This window comes from Podarcis erhardii (genome assembly GCF_964252035.2).
Source record: "Podarcis erhardii genome assembly, chromosome: 2".
NCBI lineage: Eukaryota > Metazoa > Chordata > Lepidosauria > Squamata > Lacertidae > Podarcis > Podarcis erhardii.
In genome coordinates, this window is record NC_138498.1 from 52,428,782 (window position 1) to 52,453,524 (window position 24,743).

Sequence of the window (24,743 nt, forward strand, 5' to 3'; positions counted from 1 at the left end):
AAACAGACTTTTAATCTAGGAGAAAACTTCCCAAATTCAAATATGACATTATGTGAGGCCTAAGCCAAGAAGAAAACCTTCCACAGACTCTTCCCAAAAGTCATTTTAAACAGGGACACTACATCCAACCTCTTTCAAGATGTAGGAGGACTTGGTACCTCCAAAGAAATGGGGGTGGGGGAGAACCCAACTATATTGGATGTAGAAAATATTTTTTCTCTCGCCACAATGAGTCCACAAGAATAGAGGCACCAGATTAAACAATCTTAAAACACAATTAAAAATCAAACCATGCTTTTTTTAAAGTTATAGCTTTGTCCAAGGCCACAGTAATACTTTCCCTAAGCCAACAAAGCCATAACCTAAATCCTAATCAGCTAATGGCCACTTAAAGCCCTGAGGCAGGCCACCTGGTTTCATTTGCACAGATGGAAAGCAGGAGCAATTGTACTAAAATCTCTAAAGGACATGAGACAAGTACGCCAGAGAGCCATAGCAACAAGTCTCAGAGCTTGCTCTCACAAATCAATTATTGCTTAATGCTTTTTCATTCAACTTTGTCCTCTCCTGGGCATTTAAAAATTGTGTTTCAAGAGGAAACCCATAGTTCCTTTGTGAATATGCTGTGAAGGTTTTAATAAAGTCAGAATATATGAGAGTGAGAAGTTTTAATGAGTAAGGTTATCATTACAGAGCCATTCTGAAAAACAGTGTTGTCAACAGTATCTCCTGCAATGGTCCCCTCTTCCCTGTGACACAAACATCACCACATTAGTATTTTGTCCCATGCACGATGCACCTGCATGAACCTTTGAAGTGCAGGTGAGAGTTTTTGGCCAATCTAAACAAGAAGAATTGAGAACTGAAGGCTCCCACTTTTGGTAGCAAGCAACTGCTCTAGTTTAAACTCAGAAACGCAAACCTGTGAAGATAAGCCCTTAATGATTTAGTATCAGAAACACAGAAAGGTAAAACAAAAACAAACAAAAACCCTCTTAACATTGGAGACAGTGTTAGGGCAAACAGTATATGTGTAGATAAGCACTACTTAAAATGTGTTACAAAGCTGCTCCTAATTGTTCATTCTTATCCCACAACAAAGATGCAACTGTGGAAAAGGGCAATGTAGCAAAATTCCAGACACAGGAAATGCTATGCTATGATTATTCAGAGCAAAATAAGTTAGTAGCTCACAGCTTGGAGCAGCACATCCCTTGCCTCTGAAAGCACAGCCCTTTTATAGGATGAAACCCAAGATACCTGATGACGAATCAGAATTTGTCCCAACTCTGGGTTGCTGGAATCTAGCAGACATCAAAACAATGGAGGACTAAAGATAAAGGGGAACAAATTGGGTTGTTGAAAAGATGGCGTTCAAGGCATTTAAGATGGGCCTAAAGGGAATGATACATTATTGCAAGAAAAATGTTTATTCCTTCTCCTATTGTGTTCAGGGAGATGTTTTAGACGCTGCACTTCAGCCCTGTCTAGTCACAATACATCAGTAGGTGTACATGTCCCAGTTGCGAAGACGCAAAGAAAAGGAAGAGATCTTGATACTGGATGCATTACAAAAGCTTCAGCTTTCACACTTTTAAAAGGCCAGTTTTTAGCCCATAGCTATGAAGACAGACTTCCAAGGGTGGAGCTTGTATGCTCTAAATATTCAGAGAGAATGAACACACAAACTTAGCTGAAACTTTTTCTAAGGTGGAATAATAGTTCCTTAAATCATCCAAATTTAAAAATGTCATTAAAAATGCAGAACAACAACAAATATGTTTTACTTACTTAATTCTTATCTGGGAAACAAGGGATAGAACCTGTCATTATTTTATGTACACTCAACTGTATGGATGTTACTGAAACCGGGGGGGGGGGGGAGAGAGAGAGAGAGAGAGAGAGAGAGAGAGAGAGAGAGAGAGACCTTTCAATGAATGCATCCTATAAGTAACCATTTTATTCTGAGATCCTATTGTTCAAATGATGTGAATCCATTGTGAGAGCTGGGTGGTGGCTGAATTTTTGACTGACCTCCTCCCTATCTAGAAAGCTCTAAAACACTTCAAAAGGACTTCTGAATAGGAAATAGACTAGGCAGTGTTAGAACAGCCACAAATTCAAATGCAAGCATTTCCTCTGTGTGTGCTGCTGCTGCTTCTAAAAGAGAGAGACTTCAACTGTCCAATATAGCAAACAGGGAACAGTTTTGTTTTTGCATTTTGAACCCTGATCTATACAGTATTGCAATATGTGAAATGTATGGTTTAGTTGTTTTGAGGGGGCAAGGGATGTCTTTAATCAGACAAGCCACTGTATTTTACTCATAGCCAACTGTCTGGAAGGAAGGATCCCTAGAAGAAAAAGCATAGTTTCATTACCAAATGAGTATGAACTACCGTACATTCCCAGAGAAAGTGAATTCCATAGAATCTAGGCCAAGGAACGAAGTGGGGGGGGGGGTGTAAGGAAATGAAACTTTACAAACAGCATAAAGTTCACAGAAACTGCACCAAAATTCCTATTACACACAATCTTTCTGCTATTCCCAACCTACAACAACTCGTTGTTGTCACTTGAAAACATGTAATTAGGACTAATATTGTTACTAAATCATTATCAATCTGGCATGGAAAGACAAAGGAGCCCATTTCCTTCTTGTAGATTCATCTCACAGCTACTTTAGAATAGCTGAAACAGTAAACTGTGTTGTTTCCAGAGAAAATTTCATGACTTCAGCTTGTGACTTGATCCCCACCCCCACCCCGAAAAGCAACTTAATCATCTATCCCATGACATATCCTTAGTGCAATGGATCTTTGAGCAGGGCAGTTTCTCTAAAAATAAAATGACTACATTCTCTGAAATGTGAGCGCTTCTACAAAGCCAGAGTTCAGCCACATCATTAAAAAGCTACACACAATAGAACTGTTACCTTGAAAGGGAAAATAACCGCAAGGCCATGTCATCCTGGTTAACTGAGCATCCTTTAGCCATGATAGTGTCACAAGACAAACCACAAAAAAGAATGAAAAGCCGATTCATTGAGCTAGTCTCAAAGGCCCCTCATGTCTGCTAACAAAAATTCATAATGAGGCAAGCCTTCTTTCAACAATGAGTGATAAAAATCCTCACTAAATTAGAGGCAATGGTAGACATAAAATATTCCATGATAATCATTTCTGCTCCCCACCCACATTGAGTAATGCAGATTATTTATAATAAAATGAGTATTTTCAGATGTCTAAGATACAGTCTTGGCAGTGTCCATTCTCAAGGGCTTACATAGGGCTGTTTCAGGCATAATGCTATACCAGAGTTTACCGCTACATGAAAAAACAAAAGCAAGACTTAACCTGGTATATTTCTCCTTTCCTTCTGCTCCTCTGGTGCAGCTGCAATGATATTTCATAATTTCTGTTTTAAAATTAAATAGAATAATTTCTGTTTTTAACCATGAATTATAATTAATTTAAACCTTAAACCAGCCTCTCCCAACCTGGGGACCTCTAGATGTTTTAGACTACAAGTTCCATCAGTCTGTGACATAATTCTTGATAAGGGACAGTAACAATTCCTCCCCGCCCATTGCCCATATCAGAGAAAAAGAATGTGGGGGTGAGATGCAGCTCTAAGACATGGGTCACCAACACAGCGTTCATGAGCACTAGGAGGTTCCTTTCTGCACCACTTATCAAAATAATGAATTCAGGGGCTCGGTCGCCAGCTCTGCCTTGTAATCAGTTACCTGGGCAAGTTACTTGTCCTTCATTATTAACCATGATCCCACAGCAGCCATTTTGTGGTGGCGCCTACAAGAGGTTTTGTGCTGCTTTCCCCCACAAATTATCAGATGTGGGCACGAATTCAAAGAAGTTGTCACCCCCTGTTCTACAAAGCTTTTGGAGTCTATCAAACAAAATTGACACTGCAGTAGAGAATAGCTCTAACTTCTGATGAACAGAATATTAGAAACGCTGGCTCATCTGCCACTCACTTAAGCAAGTAATACTTTTTTATAAATAATTTGAATAAAAAACTGCTTGTCCGTCAGCATTTGTTGGTTCCTATTCTTTCCCCACGTCTCTTCCCAGCTCTCTCACTTCCACCTCACAAGCTACCCCAAACTAACAAGTAAAGTGTAGCTAGCAATAGTGATTATGACATTCCACTTTTATGCGACTATCAGCTGATATTTGGTTTTAGATTACGTACTTTCACTGGCCGTCAAAGCTAGTCAGTGACAAAATAATATTGTAACGGTACACTATAACTATCAGCGATACAGTTAACAGGAGAGTTTATAGTATACAGCTTTCTAGCCTGTGCTTCATTTTTCCTCAGCAATATGTACTACGATTCAAGTTCTCTTGGGAGGTAGCTCTTTAATTTAACTGAAGGTTTTGCTTCTCTCATCTGCAAGTTAAACAGCATTTAAACCAGAACCGCTGACAAGTATTTCCTGTACAGCTATAAGAAGGTATTTTGCAATGAATCAGGCCAATTTCCATCTCAGCCTCCTATGGCTTGCAGTAGCTCACCAGAGAATTTTAAGATGGCTTTGGGAACAACATAGGATGGATGGAAGAAGGGGCTGTGCACCCTCAACTGCCATTTTGTGTAACATCCAAACAGTTTGGGAGCATCACATACCATTGGTTATGTTTAGGTTCTGGGTTTTTTTTTAATGAATCTTTTTAAGGTCAGGTGTTTTGCTTTGTTTTTGTTTTTGAAAAAAGAGAGCATCAAGTGGCCTTCAGTTTGGGTCAAGAGGCCTCCATCTTTAATACCATGTTTTTAGAATCTGGTAGGTGAGAGTTAAAAGATGGATGGAGAAGGCATAGTGTCTAAGTCACATTTAGTCTGCTACAATTCCCTCTTCCTCCCAAAATAGTATAAAAGCTACTGCCTGATAGATAGATGGAAGCCTTGGAAGCTGTTCAGATTGCTGCAATTGATCATAGTCATTTGACACCCAAGTTCCTTTGCCCTTATATTTACTTCAACAGTAAAGCTTTTTGAAATATCGTCCATGTGCAAGGAATCAGAAGTATGAAAATAAAGGAGGTAGCACTGGGTCACACCTTCAAGCCATAGCCAAAGAAAAATGTGCTGTCACCAAGCCAGGCAATTAATCTCACTACATTTAAATCTGCCTGTCAGTTTCTAGACTATACTCATTAATATGCGCTGCAAACATGTTGCAGCACAGTGGACCACTAGAATCAACTAATGGAGGCTGGTGTGACCCACAATGAATAAATTTGAAGCACACAATTTTCCTGACCACCCCCAATTTTAATCTGATTTTATTCCAAGGTGGGGTTTTGGCTTGGACACTAAACTATCCATTTGACATTTAGCCTGCAAGCCTATGAAGGCTTATTTGGGAGTGAGCCCCACTGAACGTGGTGGGACTTCTGAGTAAGCGCACGCAGGAGTGGGTTGCTAGTTTTTCATATGAGAAGTGTTCCAAAACAAGAGACGCCCAGTTCATTAGCCACTGTTATGTTGTGCTTTTCCCAAGAGCCTGCCATAGTCTGAACTCAAAAGTTCAAGGAAAAAATTCCGAAAACTGTCAATCTTCTAAAAACTGGCTCTAGTATCAGTTTTCAGTATTCCACAACAGAAGTATGTCCAAAGATATTATATTAAGTGCTAAATATGATAGTTGTATTAGCATCTAAAAATTATGTCAATATATTGCACAACACATAATAAAAAACAGACCTCAGCTCAAATTGCTGATGCTACAATCCTGTTGCCTTACATAAACCTATCTTATCAATTTTTCCTTTCTTGCAGAATGACTAAAACTATAGGATTCCTCCCCAGTTCTCTCTTACCAGCTAGCATCATACCCAAGTTCTACATTACATTTCTATTATAAAAACTAACTAAAATTATACAGAAATATAATTCCACCTAGCCTCCATTTCCCAGAATATTAATTTTCAGAAGGCCATAGTAACACTACAAAATTATAAGGTAGATGAGCAGATAGACTTGTGCTTTTGCATGTGCAAATACCAAAACAACAGTATAGTGTAATAATTAGCAGTAACATTTTATGTCACTAAGCTTGCAGTAACATCTACGGAATATCTGGTTTTAAATTAGATGCAATTATCTTTTCTCCCCTGCCCCCACACTGCACTCATAAAAAATATTGGGTAACAACATGTTTCACTCTGTCCCATCACCCAGATGTATTGGGGTCATGGAAAGGTGTGCTAACTTGAACACTATTCACATGCTGGTTGTTTTCTACATAAGCAGGAACAAGGTGAGGGGTGGAATCGTTGTCTGTGGGAGGCAGGAAATCCATCCCATCCCCTATAGTCACAAAGGGTCACCGCGTTACACCAGAAGACTAATTGCTAAATAATTACAAAAAAAGAAAAGGAAAATGAAAGGCTTTAAAACAAAGCAACTGCAGCTCAGCATGGGTGGCAGTTTTGTCTGACATTCAAAATGGCCATTGAACACCATGTCGAATAACTGAAAGAGATGGGTTTAAATTCTACTGCGGTTATGGATTCTCCAAGTAGATCTGGTGAAGTCACTGTCTCTCACCCTTAGTCTCCAACCAGTTAAATGGGTTAATATTTACCATTTATACAAAGTGCTTCGGGTACTGTGATTAACAATGACAATGTTGTGTAAATGCAACAAATTCCTGCAGGGAATTTATTAGCTTCCTGCTTGCCGGCTTCCTAATACTAACAGACCACTCCAAGCACCCTAACAAGGGTACATTTCTCAAAGTATACTGGGAAGAAGCTGCCACGGCCATAAGGCTTTTCAGGGGTTTTTGTGTTAACGTGCCTCCTTTTTGAAGAGCTGGCTCCCATAACATGTGCTGAATTTTGGCTGAGGAAACCAGCGTTGACTGTAGGAGCTCCTGAAGTTTGCTCACAGCCACTTTTGCTTCTCCCCAGTCTGTTTTTCTTTCTGATGCACTGTGCTGAACTAAGTCATGATTTTGCTTAGCATGTCATCTGAACTGGAACTCATGCTTAAGGTCATGATTAGCGAGAAGAGAGCTTAATCGCAAGCTCGGGGCTCATAGGCAACACAGTAAGCAAAACCTTTGGTTAACATAGCACAGGTGTGTGTGTGTGGTGTTTTTTTTTTAAAAAAAAGAGGAGTAAAAGAAGCTGCACGTTCCTTTCCAGGAGCCCACAGAGTCATGAAAGGCAGGTCAATAGGTCAGTTCCTCCTTGGTGGGCAATAGCTACTTCATGAAAATTCTGCAAGGACAAAGTTAAAGACCACAAAGTAAATGAGATGTTAAGGCTGCAAATCCTATGGACCTTTACCTCTGAACATAGCGAGAATTACTTCAGAGTAAGAATGCATGGAGTTCAGGCCTAAGTCATTTTGCTGCTTGAGTTCAAGGGCAAGATGAAACTCCTTCCCCCTTCTACTTATGGAAGACAACCGGACTGACAGCTGAATCACCCTAGTAAAGGGATAGCAACCTCCACAACACTTGGGTTGGGGGCTAATTTGTGGTAGGATGGGCTGTGCCAGGAGAATGGCCCCAACATCCGCTGCCCAAGGCAGCCCTGATAGGATTGTACTACGAAATAGTGTTTATTAACCACCACTGTGCTACAGAAAAATTGGGGTGGGGAATGAGAAATCACAGGGATGTTTCAATTCACGTAAGCAAGATGGCAACCCAGTTAGCAGCAGACTTAACAAGGGCCATGCATTCAGGGCTTCTGGTCTTTTCCGAGACAGCCACAAATCTCAGAGCAAGCAAGAAACTGTGGCTTCTAGGAAGCAGCTGCTTTCAACATCCCTGCTCCCAGTATGCTGCTGGATTGCAATCTGGTGCTTCACTTTTTATTTACACACGGTTTAAACAAGGCTCTGGCATAAAGGAGAAAAATGCTTTGAAAGGAATGCATTGAGTGAGAAAGGTAAATAATGAGTGGACTGCTCTTCAATTATTTTCTTTTTAACAGCTATCAGGACTGTATATAATTCAACTGCACTTCTCAAAGATGAAATCCATGAAATCCAGAGCAGAAGAGAAAGGGGGGGGGGAGTAGAACAGTGACTGTTTATAGTTAATTTGGCGAGGGGGAGGGGAGATACATAACCTTCCTACTTGTTATGTTAGTTTATTTCTGTGCCACCTTTTGTCCCAAAAGGCTCTCACAAGAACTAACAAAGGCAATCCCAAAATTCAAACAATAAAATACAGCAAAAGATTAATATCTCAACAACATATCATATTTGTCATATCTATAGTTCAGAAGAGGATTCTTTCCCTAGAAAACATCCATGGATCATAGGATTTCAGGCAGAGATAAAATGGAGTTTAGAAAATGCAATTCAGTACACAATTCAGCTGGGCCTCTCTGCAAAAGCTAAGAAGAAGAAATAAGTATTGTTATTTAGGCCAAGTCACTATGTCCATTTATGGCACCCACGTGAAGAATTAAGAAATAGTACCATATGGTTACACATGCTGCAAGAAACAGCAAAAGAGGATGCATTGAGAACAAGAACATAAAGTCTTGTTGCACCTTGAAGGCTAACAAATTGTATTGTGCCATAAGCTTTCATGGACTAGAGCCCACTTCACCAGATGCTTCAGATGAAAGCTTATGCCATAAGCTTTGTCAGTACCACAAGAATTTTGCTGCAACAGACTTGTAACACAGCTATCCTTGCCCTGTCAAATGGACCAAAAGTGCTCCTTCTCCAGGCTGTCTTGCATCTCACCATATGGCAAATTATAATGTGCATACATTATTCAAGAATGGAATAGTGGTGTCTTTGTAGACATACAAACCAGAACTACTGAAATGCAATTTGGAAAGCTGGATCTAGGACAAGGATTAAATGTGTGCAGCCTCAGCTCTGCCAAGTATATGGAGCAAAACACACACAAAACTACAGCCTCTCCTCCCCAACAACAAAATCTTGTGACACTTCAAAGGCAAATAAATACAAGTGGGCTCTAGTAGTTCACAAAAGCTTATAACTCAAATTCACCCATAATTTCTCTTACTATACTGAGACTCTTTGGGATTTGTTGCAACAGAGTGATACAGCTTCTTCTGTTGAATTTATTGCTCTTGAATTTGCTAGTAGCATACATGGGAATAGTTCAAAATGTGGAATAATCTTAAGCAATTCTTCTTAATTCTTAAGCCCTGCACAAAAGGGATTTCCCTTCTCTCCTCCCCTGCACCCCCCAAAATTAGCTGGGGGTGGGTCAGGATAACCCCCTGCAGAACAACACACAGCAGGAGGGGGGGTCATTCCATCCAGCAAGCTGAAATATTTGTGTTGTTGGAATGTTTGGCATAATGCAAAGTGGAATTCCTCCCACTATAAATAGACTTGTTGGGTGCAATAGTTCTTTTGCAGCAAAATCCTATACATATTTGTTTGGACGTAAGTCCCACTGTGTTGAATGGAGCTTTCTTTCACGTAAGGGTGCAAAAGGATTGCAGTTTTAGAATCCTTTATCTTGCATCTAAACAAGCTCAGCTTTTCAGTCTTCAGGGCATGATGCAAAAGTAACTCCTTTTCAGACCTCTATTTGTACAAAATGGAAAAAGATTTCTGGAGGATAATGCTATCAGTGGCTACTGATCATGATCACTATACCACAGTATGCGTGCTAAGAGGAAGGCACGTTTGGCAAACCCTCACCATGATCAACTCCCACCCAGAAACCTATGTCCACACTGTGGAAGGACATGTGGGTCCAGAATTGGCCTCCACAGTCACTTACAGACTCACTGTTAAGACCATGTTCATGGAAGACAATCTTACTCTGCTACAAGTGGTCACCAAAGAAGAAGAGAAGAAGCTGAATACCAGCAGCTGGGGGGCAAACAGCAGGACAGGGCTACTGTGCTCAAGTCCCATTTTGGGCTTCCCAGAGGCATCTGACTGGCTACTGTGGGAACAGCATGCCAAATTAGTTAGGCCTCAAATCCAGCAGGGGTTTTTGTGTGTTCTTATAGGAGACGGTGGGGGGGAATTACTTCACTTTAATCAAACTCAAAATTAACTAACGTTATTCCAGAGTACAGGGACAGACAGCCGTCCTTTTGACGTAAAAACAATCATCCTTTGTCACCAGAAAAAGCAAGCAAACAAAAAAATACAAAAGCTGCTGAAGTTTCAAGCACAAGTTGCGCCTTTGCTAAAGAAAGCAATTCGCTGAAATGGCTCTCTTACAAAACTCCTATTAGGAATGCCTACTTTGCCAAAGGGAAAAAAGGTGGCTCATCTTACACTAGAACCCTGGCCTCATTAAAGCTTAATTGAAAGGAGCAACAGGGGGAAGAGGGCAGGCTAGAGTTCTGTGGGTGGATGCAAGCAGTGCCTATTCCTCCCTCCCCCCCCCCCCCGAAGGACGTTTAGAGGTTATAGAAATACACCCCCATTGTGTCACAAATGTCACCTGGAGAAGCCCCATTGAAAGGGCAAGAATCAGACTTAACTTATCTTATTCAGATTCAGCTTTCGGTGGTCAGTGGGCAAGAAATGTGAACACAGCTCTACACCCCATCTTTGGCTCTGCTGGTTACCACTGATCCGCTTATGTGTCACAATGTCTTGCTTCTTAAAAACAAAAACAAAAAACCCTTGTCTATCATTTCAGTATCCCCAACGGAACGGTAAAATCTTTGACATATTTCTGCTACATATGAAATATTATAGAGGTTGAAGATTCATATGCTCTAAACCTGAAGCCCGTGGTTAAAATCTCAGTTCAACTATGAAGTTCTCGTGTGAAATTAGCATGCTGCCATATTTCCTCTTTACTGATTAATAATCTTTCTGGGAAACATTATATGACTTCCACTCAAATGTTATTTTTAATGACAAATGAAGTTTAAAAATCTAAGCAATTTAAATGATGCTCAATGAGTTCTAATTTTCATTTCTTGGCTGGGTGCATTTTCCTGTCATATTCCTATTAAATATTGCCAATACCTACTGATTTATAGCCTGGATTGGAGGTTGGCATAAGATGGGGATTTTCCATCAATTCCTCCCACTGAAAAGCCTCTTTTGAGGATTTAAGGGTCTTCCTGAATGGAGTGGTCTGTGGCATGTGAGGTGGTAATGGAAAGGGGGAGACAATTAAAAATCAGGTGAAGGAACCTTCTATAAGCAGTTTTGCAGGGGCCTGCAGAAGATAGGAGGGATGGTTAAGTCATCTTCTGCCAACCCTCTTCCATCAGAGCAACTCAGGATGTAAACCTCTGTTTCTTAGTCCCAATGAGTTAACAGGACTTATTTCCAAGTGAACATGACCAAACTACTGACGCCACAATGGGAGAAAAAGCCAACAGATGTAAAGACCTTTGGGTCAATTTGGCCCAACCTCATATAGTGTCATTTAGGTATGGCAACCCCCATTACTTTTGCTTGCGTCAGACTGTGGCATGCTGGAAGTCTGATTAACTTTAGAGGGGATTGTTCATGTTTCTACAGCTGGTCTGCATAGCTAAGTAGAACCATGCCATGTTTTGTTCTAGCTCCACATTCATGAACAGGCAAGTGCAAGGCTAACAGTCAAAAGACAGAGAACCACACATGGGGTGGTTGTTTTAGATTTTAGTCAGTTTTAGTACACTTAATACAATAAGACTGCTTCTGAAACATATTCATGCATTAATGAGTCTAAAGATAAGTGCCCAAAGGAAAGGCGTTTCTTGAGAAAACTGCCAATTTTGAGATGAAGGTTATTAGGCAATAACACACAGCTGTTGCACCTCTGGGACGTGAGAGTTCAGCTGTTCCCTCTTAGAATTAATAAAACAAACCATGAACTACTGACAAACATTTATACTGTTCAGACAAAATGCATCAGGGCCTCTAAAGGAAAATGAAGTGCCTCTGCTGATCTCAGTAAGGGAAGAGTCACAGCGCAACAGAACCAGAGGTAACCATTTAGAGGAGCTTGGGAATGTGATTGTTTGTGTCTAACTTTTAGGTACAGAAACCCCGATCTCTGCTTCTACTGCTGCAAACCTCTGAGACCTGTCCGTATTATGCAGATTGCTATATATTTTCTTCTCTTAGAAAATATACTCTGCTAGCCAAGCTGTACCCCTTGAATACTAAAAGGTTTGTTTAATTCCTTCCCTGGGAGTGGAATTTTCCAATGTATTACCTACCGAGTATGGTATTGCTATGCTGCTACCAGGACACAGTGGTGGATATTTATTTTAATTGTCCCACTCATTTTAAAATGCCAGTGTAGACTATGGGGAAAGGTCATGGCTCAGTGGTAGAGCAGAAGGTCTCAGGTTCAATCTTCCTGTCTCAAGGGAGAGAGACAGTCAGTGCAGAGAGGGGGTGTAACGTAAGAGTCCTAGCAGTTTACCTTAACGGGCTGGATAAAATGTCATGAATGATCAATAGGAGATGTTGTTCCTTCTTGAGGTCAGTAACCCTGGTTCTGGTTTCTCAGTGTGACGCTGACAAACCAAGGCATTGATTTTGAAGCTTGTTCTGTATAGCACTTACAAATCACCCTATCTTCAACAAGCAGTGGAGGCCATTGCCATCATCTTCAACAAGGCTTTTATTTACACACCTAATGTATTTATGCCTTTGACATCAGTGGGATCAAGTTGTTTAAATGCACCCACACAGGCTTTTCAGCATTGCTTATGTCACATCCTGTGCATTCAGAGCACTTTCCCTGGCAATCCCACTGATGTTACTAAGCCTCTTTCCGAGAACTGGCCTTGAGGACTGTGCCTGTATTTTAACAGCCCAGCAAGTTTTAGAGGCATGCTTCATCAGATTCATTCATTTATAAGACTTCTTACCACCATAGGTTCCCAGGGCGGGTAGCTGCATGGGAGGGAGAGCTGGGGCAAATAAAGAGGGCTGGGTAAGGATGTCAGAAACTCAAATCTTTGCTTGCTCTTCTATGAAGCTCACTGGGTGTGTGGCTTTGGCAAAATTACTCTCACGCCCAAGGTTGTTTTCAAACTAGAGTGCTTCTTTGACTTTGCTGGAAGAAAGGCAGGACACAAATACAACAAATACAAGTTAATCCTGTCAGAAGTCTCCCTGTCATTGAAAGGACAAAGGGCCAAGCTAGAGACACATAAAAACTTACCCATACAGAGAGCACGGGAAGATTGAATCAGGTGTTTAAGATTGCCGGTTCCCATTGTGCATCTGTAATGTTTGGAACCACTAATGCCATGAGTCTCCCCAATGTGTGGAGAGCTCTCACGCCAACACTGTCTATTCCTAGGGGCTGCTGGTGTGGTAAAACACTCCACACAATTAAGGAAAGTCACATAATGAGTTGTTCCAGTCACAAAGAGGCTATCTCTGGTACCCTCAAACATGCAGTAGGCATAATGTCTACAGTAGTCCTCAAGAAACTGGAGGAGATGGAACTATTGTATGAACTTTTTCTACTCCACCAGCCTGTTTTTCCTCTCAGCACTGCACCAGTTCTTCTAAACGATGTACAAATTTATTATTCCTCTGCAGCCAACAGAGTGCATCTGTTCATAAACAGCATACTATGTAGTCTAAATTAGCACAACCAATATATAAACTGCTTTTATTTGCTTAATTTTAGTTCTTTTTAATCATCTATTCATCTTGCAACTCAAAACGCCACATCAAACTATTAAAACATAAGCAGAGTGATTTGCCATTTAATATAAATAAAAGTTAGCTATATAGGGAACTTTATGGAGAAACAAGACTTCTACATTACTAATAGTTTTAGAGATTGAATTACTTACCGTAAGCTGGTCTATGTACAGAAAATTATTCAAATTTAGAACAAAATGCTTCACATTTAGGAAACAAACCAAAGCTAATTTTTTTGCCACATTCAACCCACGTGCTAACTTGCTTCTCAGAAGCCTATTAGGCAGATGAGCAGAGTCTAATGAGTCCTGACAGTCATGCAGAAAATGGCATCTCTCTACCTTTGAAAAACACACATACACAAACTGTATGACAAGACTTTTTGGTAAGCACCACACACACAAAAACAAAACACCCCAAATGCTCAGTAACTGCAGAAATAAAGTTTAAAGAGCAGACAATAAAAATGAATCACACACGACAGTACAACAGTACAAGATGATCAGGAATGAAGGGGGTTTCAGTCTTTAATATATCAAGAATTAAGCTTGGGGAACAATTCGAGAAAAAGTGTCTGAGATGCAGATCACTAGCAACTGAGAGTTTGAAAGAACATTAAGTTAAGTTGCTGATTTGTATTAAGAAAAATATATATGCAGAAACTTGAAAGGCTTCCACAAACCATTTCTAACCACACACAGAAGCAGGAAGTAAAGGTTTGAAAAGGTTTTTTGGGGGTTTTTCAACCCACCTCTCTTAAGTATGGAAGGATGTAAACGTGGCTATATTTGTGTGTCCAAATGTTTACCACACTAAGGAAATCTTTCTGCTGTAAAAGAAACTACAGTATCCCTGTGTCACACCAAGAGCCATTTCCACTCTTTCTTTAAAAGTTTCGCTTCTGGTTTACTTTGTCTGGCTTTAGTTTCTATAGAGGATTCTGGTTGCAAGTTCCCAGTGACAAAGAACAGTTTTCATACCAGGGATCATTAGGAAAGGAACTGAAAACAAAACCACTCTTCATACAAATCTATGGTGTAATCCCACTTGGTTTATTGTGCTTTTAGTTTATTCTGGTTGCTGCACCTCAAAGAAGACACTGCGGAACTGGAAAAGGACAACCAAAATTATCAGGGGGCTGGAAAAACTTTCCTATGAGGAAATGTTGTAATATTTGAGGGGGATTAGTTTAGAACAGCAATGGGGAACCTCCAGCCCACAGCCTTAATTCATCCTTCCAGGGGTCCTAATTCCCTACGCCCATCTTCCCTGTATGCAACGTCAGGTAGGATGTGTGCAGGCAGGAGAAAATATGTAACCTGGCATCACAATGACATCAGGTGGGTGGCTACTTCAATTTTAGAAAAAGAATAGAGGTTACAATCCTAAAGCAGTTTACCTGAGGGTAAGCCTCAATGAAAACCAGTGCTGGATTACCAAAAAGGCAGAGTAGGCACCAGCCCCATGCCTTTCTAGAGGCACTGCAACAACGGATCAAAATAATATTGATTTGATCTTGAAAGAAAATTACAATCAAACTTTCTTAGTTCAATGTTATCCAACTAGAGCACACGCATGAGAAACTTCCAGATACAAAGCTTTCTGTGTGTGTCGCGAGTTCCCGCCAACTCCAGATCCTAGTAGAATATTCGCAAGTAGCCAAGTAGAAGCTTTGAGATAATTTGCGAGCCCCCCCCCCCCCCGAGATTTGAACTGCCTAGGGTCGGTCCTCCACAGGGTTTAATCCAGCACTCATGAAAACAACAGGATTTACTTCTGAACAAACATTTGCAGGATTGCACTGTTAAGAACTGCTTGTCTGTCCTCAGGCCAAGCAGAGTGAGAGCATCAGCCACCTTATCCTCTCATCTAATACCTATCTTTATGACTGGCTACACCACACCATCATTAGCTGGAGGTGGAGAAGTTCAGAGTTCACAAAACCATCACCTGCCCATCAGGAAATAACATCTCTGTCATCACTTAAAAGGGAGTGAAAACTTTCATTTGGAAAATTATGGCCTGAGTTATCTGTACACAAAAACCTAATCAAAGTGTCCTTGAAAGATCAAAAGCTCCGATAAGCATTTACAAGGACAGATGATACATCGAGCAGAAGATAAGTGGGAGATCCTGGCAGGCTCTGCAAGAGGCACAGGAAAACATAAGGAACAGAATATACTTCAGAGGCTAAGAAATGTTCTAGTAACATACTTCACTTACGTCATCCCCCAAATGCTGCTAATATCCTCAGCAAAAAATTCTCTTATTAAGGAATGCACAGCTTACAGTCAAATGTATACAAGGCTTAAAATACCAGAGCTAAGGAACAATTGGTCCCACTGGCTCCACACCACTGGGAGGACTTAGTTGTGTGCCTACAGCAGGGAGGCAGTGTAAGGATAGAATGTTCCCCAGTGTATTGACCACTACTACAGAATGCAGGTCTCAGAGGCTCCTTTGCCTTCCATAAAACTGATCTGTCTTCTCTTTCACCTTCTCTGCAGCATGAGCGTGTGAACATTCATGTGCTCTTCTCAGTGGAAGAACGGGTATTTTTCATAAAAAACAACAACTGCTGCACTCTGCAGGAGAGGCCTCCTGCAGATACCATCCTATCAGTAGTTGCATTCTTTTGGATAGGAGAACTGGGCTTGTGGTGGCAGCTGCCCCTTAGAACTCCTTCCCATTACACATCAGACAGGTACTGTTGCTATTGTGCTTCCGGGGTTTTCAACAAGCCTTTTACATGGAGATCTTTCTCCCAGGTTAAATCTGTAGTGGGTTTGAAAATGGTTTTACATATTAAATTGTTTTATGCATGGAATGGTTTTTAATCGTTTTTACATATGAGCTTGTTTTTTGCATATGAAATTGTTTTAAATTGTTTCATTCCTGATGTTCTTACTGGGAAATCTCTTTTAGATATTTTACAGGCATCAAATAAATAGACAAAAGTGAGCTAGAGGGATTAATGGCCTCTGACTCAATATAGGGGACGCTTCATAGGCTAAATTCACCTTTCTTAGAAAATATATACTTTCCCCACACTTAGCTGACCCAAATATAAAACAGTATACAAGCAATAGCTTTGGTGCCTGTTGCTTTGCACTGTATAAACATGCACCTAAGCAAGCATGTGAAATAGGAATCTCAAACAAGAGGCATACAAAAACCTCCTAGCTCCAGTTCCAGAAGGCATAGACTGATCCCATAATTCATGAGGCAGTGATGGGGGCGGGGAGGAGGAGAGATTGTGCAAGGAACCCAACGGAGAGCATAGTAATTTGGTACATGCTTTATTCAAAGGACAAAATCTTTAAAAGTGAGCTCTTGATTAGCTTTTTTTCTTCTTCTTCAAATGCAGAGATGCTTATACTATTCCTTATTGAGCCAGAACACCCAGAATCTACATCTATGCACAGGTATGCTAAGGAAATTACATTTTTCTAGAGGTTTTGTACATTAGTTGAAACCTCCCCTCATTACCACCACTACAAGTCTTGTCACATTGTGCAATAACACAAAATACCAGAAGTGCAACGCAGTGTGAGGACAATTATCCTCAATTATGATAGCTCTACACAGAGAGAGATCTTCTCAGAAGTTCATGAAAATTAATATGCACTTGTTTACTTAAAAACTGCCTACTTTGCAGCTGTCATTCTTTGTTCGTATGGCCAACTGAACAAAGACATAAATCACTCTCAGAACCCTTAAAAAGTTACTTCCAAAGTTGGGTCAGAAGGATGAATCAGTGTAAGGGAAGGGAAGATAACATGAAAAAGTGCCCGGGGTATAGATGTCCACATGTGTTGAATCAAGACATTTCCAAGTCAAGAGGCGGAAGACCCAATGAGTCACAACTCAATAAGGGGGTTACCTTAGTTAAACAGTTAGGGCCTACTGAACTAATGAGGCCTTCTTTAGAACAGAAGTAAACACCACGACAAGAGGCCAAACACTGACCAAGCAACTGCACAGCTTCCCCCCGTTCAGATGACAAGGGAAAACAGAGCTAGGTGTCATCTGCATAATGGTGAAACTTCATTCCAAACCCCTTAACAAATGTTCTCAACAGTTCCTTAGAGAAGAAAGTTAGACTAGAAATCTAATAACTAAAGAATAAGAGTTTAATCGGCATGGGGGGACAGGCAGCACAACTGCCATGGGGCTAAGCTAAAGTCACCTATTACCACTTTCTGGTACCAGTCCTGCAGGTAGAAATGGAACAACTATAACAGTGTGCTCCCTACTCCCACCCACTGAGATGGTTCAGGAGGATGTTATAATTGATGGTATCAAAAGCTACCATGAACTCAAGGAGAATTAAGCAAGCTCAAACTCTCTTTGTCCTCCCTGATACAGGCCACCAAAGTCATTTCAATGCCAAAATCTGGACTGGAGCCAGACTGAAATGGATCTAGATAATCGGCTTCCTCCAAAGACTCCTGACGCTGCACAGACACCACTCTCTTGATAATAACCATTCCCCAAAAGGAAATGTTTGCAACTGGCAGTAGTTGTCACTTGCTTCTGGATCCAGGGAAGGTGTCTTGAAAAGGGGACACACCACCATTTCCTTTAAAGGCAAATTACAGTTGTTTCTCACAAAAATGGCATTTACAGCTCCTGGGCCCAACCCAGGCAACCCCAAACCCAACCCTTATATGACAGGAAGGTCAGGATTGCATGTGGTAGGCCAAAAAAATTCAAACACCTTGTCCACAGTTATCTGGCTTTAGCTACTGAAACTGATCCCAAACAACCAGACTTACATCTCCAGCTGATCCACAATATCTGTGGCATTAAGCTCCAGCAGAACATGAGGGACTTTTCAAGGTGCCTTGCAAATTAGTCACAGCAGGCTTTTGTGCATTCTATGCTACTCCCCTTAGGGGAAGGTCCCACATTCCCACAAGCCCACAAAGCTGTGCTAGAAAGCTACTCAAGTAATAGTTAAGAAAACTTTCTTCACTGCCCCACAGGTGGCATGATTATGTGTTCAGCTGTTTTCACTGTAATACTTGTGCCACCTGTACTCCAGCAGTCACTTGGCTTACTCCATCGCTCAGAGCTTTCCTGAGGACCACAGAGCCATCCAGGATCCACAATGCTGGAGAGAGCACTCGTGAATACCTGTGCCACTGGCCCTTTTCATCTCACTATTCCACAGTGACACCAGGGCTTTGATAGGGGTGCCAGCCATGCCAACTGCACAATTCCCCAAAGCGTTCAGGAATCTTCCTAATTAAAACAAAACAAAACAAAACCCTTCCAGGAGAGGATGATCCTAACTGGTCCTCCACCCCTGCAGGGAGCAATGAGCACCAAGCACCACAAATGTTAAACCTCACCAGGAAATGAACAGTCCATGATAACAAGGTAATTAAACACCACCAAACCATCAACCAGCCACCTGCTGGGAAAGACGAGTTTAAGCATATGTCCTTCCTCATGGATTATTTGGCCAGTGATATGCCAAGACAACCCCATGATTGCAATAGCAGCCAAAAAGTCCCAAGCCAGCTAAGTCAACGGGAATGGGAGTCTCTCAGAGTAGATGCTGAAAATCATTCAATACAACTGCCCTAGTTTTCCCCAAAACCACCTCAGCCATTCAGACTGCTGAGCAATAGGTTAAAGGTAATTCCAGCTCCCAGCAAACACACACACAAACATTCTAGTCTTATACCCGCTCACAATTTAGCTCCTGCTTTCCTCTCACACCAAAGCCAAACAATAAAGGAGTCCTCATGAGCAACTCCCCAGTTGCTAGTTCATCAGTGGGGCTATAGGGTAGAAGGGTTTACATATAAGGTTGAGGAGCAGGGGCAGTCTCAGGGACTGGTCCTCAAGAAGCATAGTAATGCTTTATACATAAATTTATTGGCTGAGATGTGATATGTGGTATTGGCAAAGACAACAAGTGAGAATACGGTTGAGATTATATCTGGCAAAGCTGCTCTGCAGCCTTTCACTTTATAGCAAAATGAGAATGGGATGCCATGAGACATGTGTTCCGCAAGTGTGATGTCCTGTCCCCCAACCCATTTGTTTGTTTCTGTATGCCAGCAAGGGTGAAATAGTAACTCCTTAAAAGTTTGCACAGGAAAACTTAAAGTAGTTCCCCTTGTCCATGCCAACTACTGAACTGTGTATTTGTTTATCTTAGTGTCCCCCATTCTCCACTACACCACTTCACCAAGTTCAAGCCTCTCTGTCCTTACTAATATGGAGCCAACTTTTTGAAGTGTGGTAGTGTTAGAGACTTCAGATTCTGTAAATTCAGAATCTAGACCAGAATGGAAAAATCCAGGCAGCAATATTTTTATTGACTTTGGTTTATTTGTCAGACAAGCAAAGCAAAGTGGGTACATTCAGGAAAAATGAGAGAATGCCCCCGAACACCAGGGGCAGACAACTTTTATACCTTTTGGCAAAAGCACAGTTCAGCCCTTGACCCACCCCTTACACATTCCTGCTCAACCAATTAAAGAATTGATGGTGGCCCTTCGGTTCCAGGCTGCATTATCCGCAAGGTGGTGCTGTAAGCTTATAAACCTCTTGACCTACATACCCTTCCTAGTAAAGCCGCATTGACCATCTGTTAGACTTGTGGCGAGCTACCTTCTCCTGTTGCTCATTTGTGGTGGGCTACATCTTTCCTGTTGTTCGCTCTATTCTCGGTCTGTTTACTGGAATTGGGTCAGCAGCTAGAGCAGGTGTGAAGTGCTCAGACCACATTTGCTGCATTTGCAAAGAATGCTTTTGCAAACAGAAGAGAGATAGCTTTTAGCCTTTTAGTTTGCTTTCTAAGATGGCTTTCAGCTTATAAAATGGCTCCAGCCTGGCTCTCCAAAGTGGACCCAGGTGGACCCCTGGTCCTCACTCCTTCATTCCCCCCTTTCCATCACGAAAATGCTGACCAATTCCGGTTCATCATTTTCGTTTTGATGGATCAATAGGTACCACATCATAGAGAGCCAGATGGGAAAAGTTGGCATGGGAGGCCAGGGGACTCTTTCCCGCTTTGGCCAATGCCAGCAAAAATACATGAACATCCAAAGAAATAGGGCAGTACATACCACTCCTACCCACCAACCTCAATATTTCCATAGTTCCTCCCACCAATACTCGGGGTCATTCCTAATATTCTTTTACTGCTGAAGGGCCCACTGATATTCGTATTCTATAAACACTTGGGCCTCTGGGGTCATCTTCCACCTTATTTCGGAAGCTCCCACCACTTGGATCAACTTCCCAACTATTCCCGGTGGGTGGAGACCCCTGTGGTCTCCTGGGAGAGTACTATATCCAAAAGGGGCTTCTTCTTCCACGTAAATGATGTTGCACCCACAAGAATATATCCACCCCTGCAATGGCCTGACACACGGGGTGACTATATCAAGGGGTTCTGGTCCCAATACCAAAAGTCCTAGTGGTGCCTCTAAATTTGCTGGAGAGCAAGTCTCTACCCTGGGGATGCTGCCCTCGGGCACCCCTCCCATCCAATTCTTCTGGAACTAGGTGCCCTGTCTATTGGGTGGCAACCCTTATGCAGCCACAAAAATACCCTGCCACATTCAAGGGTATTAGGTGTGGAGTTACCAGGCCCAATAGTTCAGGCAGTATTCTGGGATTTTGGGAGACTCGAGCCACCACAATAATCAGAGGTGGGACTGCAGAATTTACAGGCACCTGTTCAGCAATTTTAATGTGCACCTGATTCAGACACCCTCCCATGCAACACCTGGAGTAAGATTTTGGCCTGGTTTGTCAAATGGGGTTGATATATCGCTTTACCATGTAACCAGCGGGCTATTCTCCCACAACCACAAGAGCAGTCTAGAACTCGATAGATTTCTACCGATCCTGCAGCTCTCCGGAGGAGCCACATCCAAGTGCGCTGGGCAATGCAGTGAATAAAGAGCCACAGTGGGAGAGTGGGATGCTGTACTGCGGCCGCCCTATTGAACCCTCGTTCCCAAGAGCCAACGCGTATGCCGTCCCTTACCACCGGCAAGACGAACCAGTCATAGCAGAGGTCAGCAGGCCAATAGGGTTGGTATGGCTCGGTAGGGTCAGGGCAATAAGACATAGAGCAAATCAATACAGAAAATAAGAGAGAAAAGATAAAGTCTTTGTGACTGTCCTTGTGATGAGTAGTCGCAGGATCTCGTTGCCCGTGGCTCAACGCATTCCCGGTAGCGTCAAACACAAGGTGATGATCAGCTTCAGAGGGTCAGCAGGATTTCAGACGCGTGTGATGTACCCAGGGGATCACCTCGGCTACTTTCACTGCAGTTGGGGATGAGGGGGTCGCCAGACGCTGTCACCCAGAGGAACTGGTGAACCGGCTCAACAAGGCTGCCGCGGGACTGCACGGTGTACGCTCGAGGGAATACCTGGAAAGGAAGCAAACACACACACGACAAACAAAGGGATTGCACTTGTCCTTGGGTGATGTGATTTTTTCATCTGCCCCAAACTGGCGGGGATGTCTCGGACGAAAGGGTGATCTCAGTCTCTTGGTTGGTGCACAGGACACAGTTTTGGGATGTAGCAGCAGTTAGTTATAGCAACAGTTAGTTGTAGCAGCAGTTAGTTGAGATAGGTTGGTGATGTAGAGTATTCTTCCAAGGTGTGCTTTAGCAGCTGGGCTTCCCAAATGGGTGGATTCGTGGTAATTCTTCACAATCACGCTGGCCAGATGCTGGGGCACCAAAAACACAGCTGTCTGGTCCTTCCTGGAGCGTTGCTCCTTCTTGGCTGGCCCACTGCCGTTCATCAAGGGTGTAACGCGGTTCCACATCATCTGGAGTGAGTTCTGGGATTATTCTTTTGGCATAGCAGGCATTTCCTGGAAATCTGGGCTGCCAGTTGATAAAGGTTGGCTATATAGACATACTTCTCCAGCTGCTTGGTTGTGGCATCTGGCCTCATGTGGGTGGACTCATAGTATCTGGTTTGTTAGCAGTGCTTAAGATCGCTTCTGGGACCACTGCTCCAATAACTGAGGCTGGGGCTGGTTACCGGGCTGCTTCCTTGGCCACTCTGTCTGCCAATCGATTTCCCTTGGCCACTTCTCCTGGTCCAGTCTTGTGTCCATAATCTCAATGCAATCGTGTGTCTGCTCCTCACCTTCTCCTACCGGCAACAGGGTAGCTGGGTTGAGGGCGGTGGTGACCATGTCCCGACCTCTGCTATGGCCTTTGCAGTGCATCACATCAATCTCTTTGGGGGCCCATACAGCTTCTAGTAACGTCTCAACTTCTGGACCGTATTTCAGAGCTTTCCCGGCTCTTTCCATAGGGCGCCATGCGCATGCAGGGTTAAGAAGGCATATTTAGAATCAGTATAGATGTTAGCCTTGCATCCAGCTGCCAATTGCATGGCAATGCCTTTCGCTGTTGGACTTCACCTCAAAGGACAAATAACTCTTGGAGACTTTGGCCTCCTCAGAACTCTTGGAATGGCTTGCCTGGCCTGCACCCCCACTTTTGGGTGCTCTATTGCCTGAGGAACAGCTTGCCACTGCCTTTTCAGCCTTTCTCCAACACACAGTCCATCACACAGATGCATTGAACCGTAGAAACAACTTCCCAAAACAGCCTCAGCCCCCTCTGGGCTTGGTACTCTTTCTGGGCATCCTCTAGGTCCCTCTGGGCTTTCTGGGCGTCCCACAGACCCTTCTGGGCTTCCAGGTCCCTCTGGTCTGGCTTCTACTGCAGCCTGACATGCCGTCTTCACTGCTTGCCACACAACCCACGGCTGCTCAAGAGCATCAACCACGTCTGCTTCACAAGCCTCCACTGCGCCTGTAAACTTCTTAATGGGCTGGGCAAAGCCTGTTTCAGCCTGTGTACTTTCCCATAGCTGCTTTTCTGCCAGTCAGTAATACATGCATTTTGACCAGACTTCCCAATTGGCTCCATGCAGCCTTTTACAGGGGTAATTCTTATGGCCTTGCTGTTGCTGAGCAGGCATCTTCCTCCCCCTTGGCTGCGGGTCTCTGAATGGCTACGGCGGACCCCTCAGGTCCCTGGGCTGTGAGCCATTGCCGTGCCTAACACTGCTGCCTTTTCTTTCCTCCACTGCTTTTTTCTCCCTCTTCTCAGTCTCTCCTCTTTGTTTAAACACCTTCTGGGCGATGGCCATGAGCTGAGATCTGGACATGTCCTGGAACCCAGGCTGTTTTGGATTTTGGTTCTAATGTCCTTTGCACATTGTCCTATGATAGGTACTTAGAGCATTGCGATTGTCCACATTATTTGGGTCCCACTGTGGGTTGGTTAAGGGATATCGTTGAGGCCACTCTGCCTCCTGAACCTGCTGTTCTTTTAGGTGTTCTAAAGCCTGTATATTCTCCTCCTTTCCTCTGAAGTAAAGAGAGTGTTCAGCAATTGCTGACAGTCTGTCCAGGTAGGCTCATGTGCTGCAAATATAGAGGATAGCAAGTCCACCATTGCCTGGGGCTTCTCAGCAAACGCAGGACTGTGGGTCTTCCAATTCATCAAATCAATGGTGGTGAGGGGGACATATTGAAGGGTGAATGTCCTAGGCTGCGGTGGCGGGGCAGGTGGGGCAGAGACATTGTGAGCACCGTCTTGCCCTGCCGGAGGTGCAGGGGGTGGAGGTGGTGGATTGTCAAAAACCACGCGAAGGGGGGTCAGGACTGCTGTCCCTGCCTCTACACTGGACGTGGGCTGATTGGATCTGCACTGTTTTAGGTACTTTCAAAAGGCTTTTTCTCGACCCCTGTGATAAGCGTCTGCAGCATCTCGATACATAGTGGTCGAACTTCTGTATTTGCTCATCTTTTTCCTCAATTCTGTAAGACTGGGGTATAATTCATCCAGGACCTGGTCACTGGGCTCTGCCTTGTGTACTTCTGGGCTGGCTGGCAGCCCCCCCCTTTCCTGCTTCGGCTCCTGGGGCCGCATATCGGGGCAGCGGTGGAGCTTTGAGGATATGGGGCTGTCCCTGTCCTCCCAAGGGGCCACCACGGCACTTTTGCCTCGGATCCCTGGTAAATGGGCTTCTTGAGGCGTTTTCCTGCCTGTGCTCCTTTAATTTCATTGATCAGTCTTATATTTCTTCAGCCAGGGGGGTGGGGGGGGGTT

At 43.0% G+C, this 24,743-nt stretch overlaps 1 protein-coding gene across 3 annotated transcripts in view; it reads right to left on the minus strand.

The window, feature by feature from the left end:
* Positions 1–24,743, minus strand: part of NEURL1B (neuralized E3 ubiquitin protein ligase 1B) — a 185,052-nt gene that overhangs the window by 15,616 nt on the left and 144,693 nt on the right. Inside the window, exon 2 of one of the 3 annotated variants that reach the window (XM_081852120.1) lies at positions 3,357–3,395. The exons of the other annotated variants lie outside the window; for them this stretch is intronic. Coding sequence (XP_081708246.1) covers positions 3,357–3,395 — 39 coding nt within the window. The remainder of the gene's footprint in view (positions 1–3,356; positions 3,396–24,743) is intronic. 3 annotated transcript variants of the gene reach the window in all.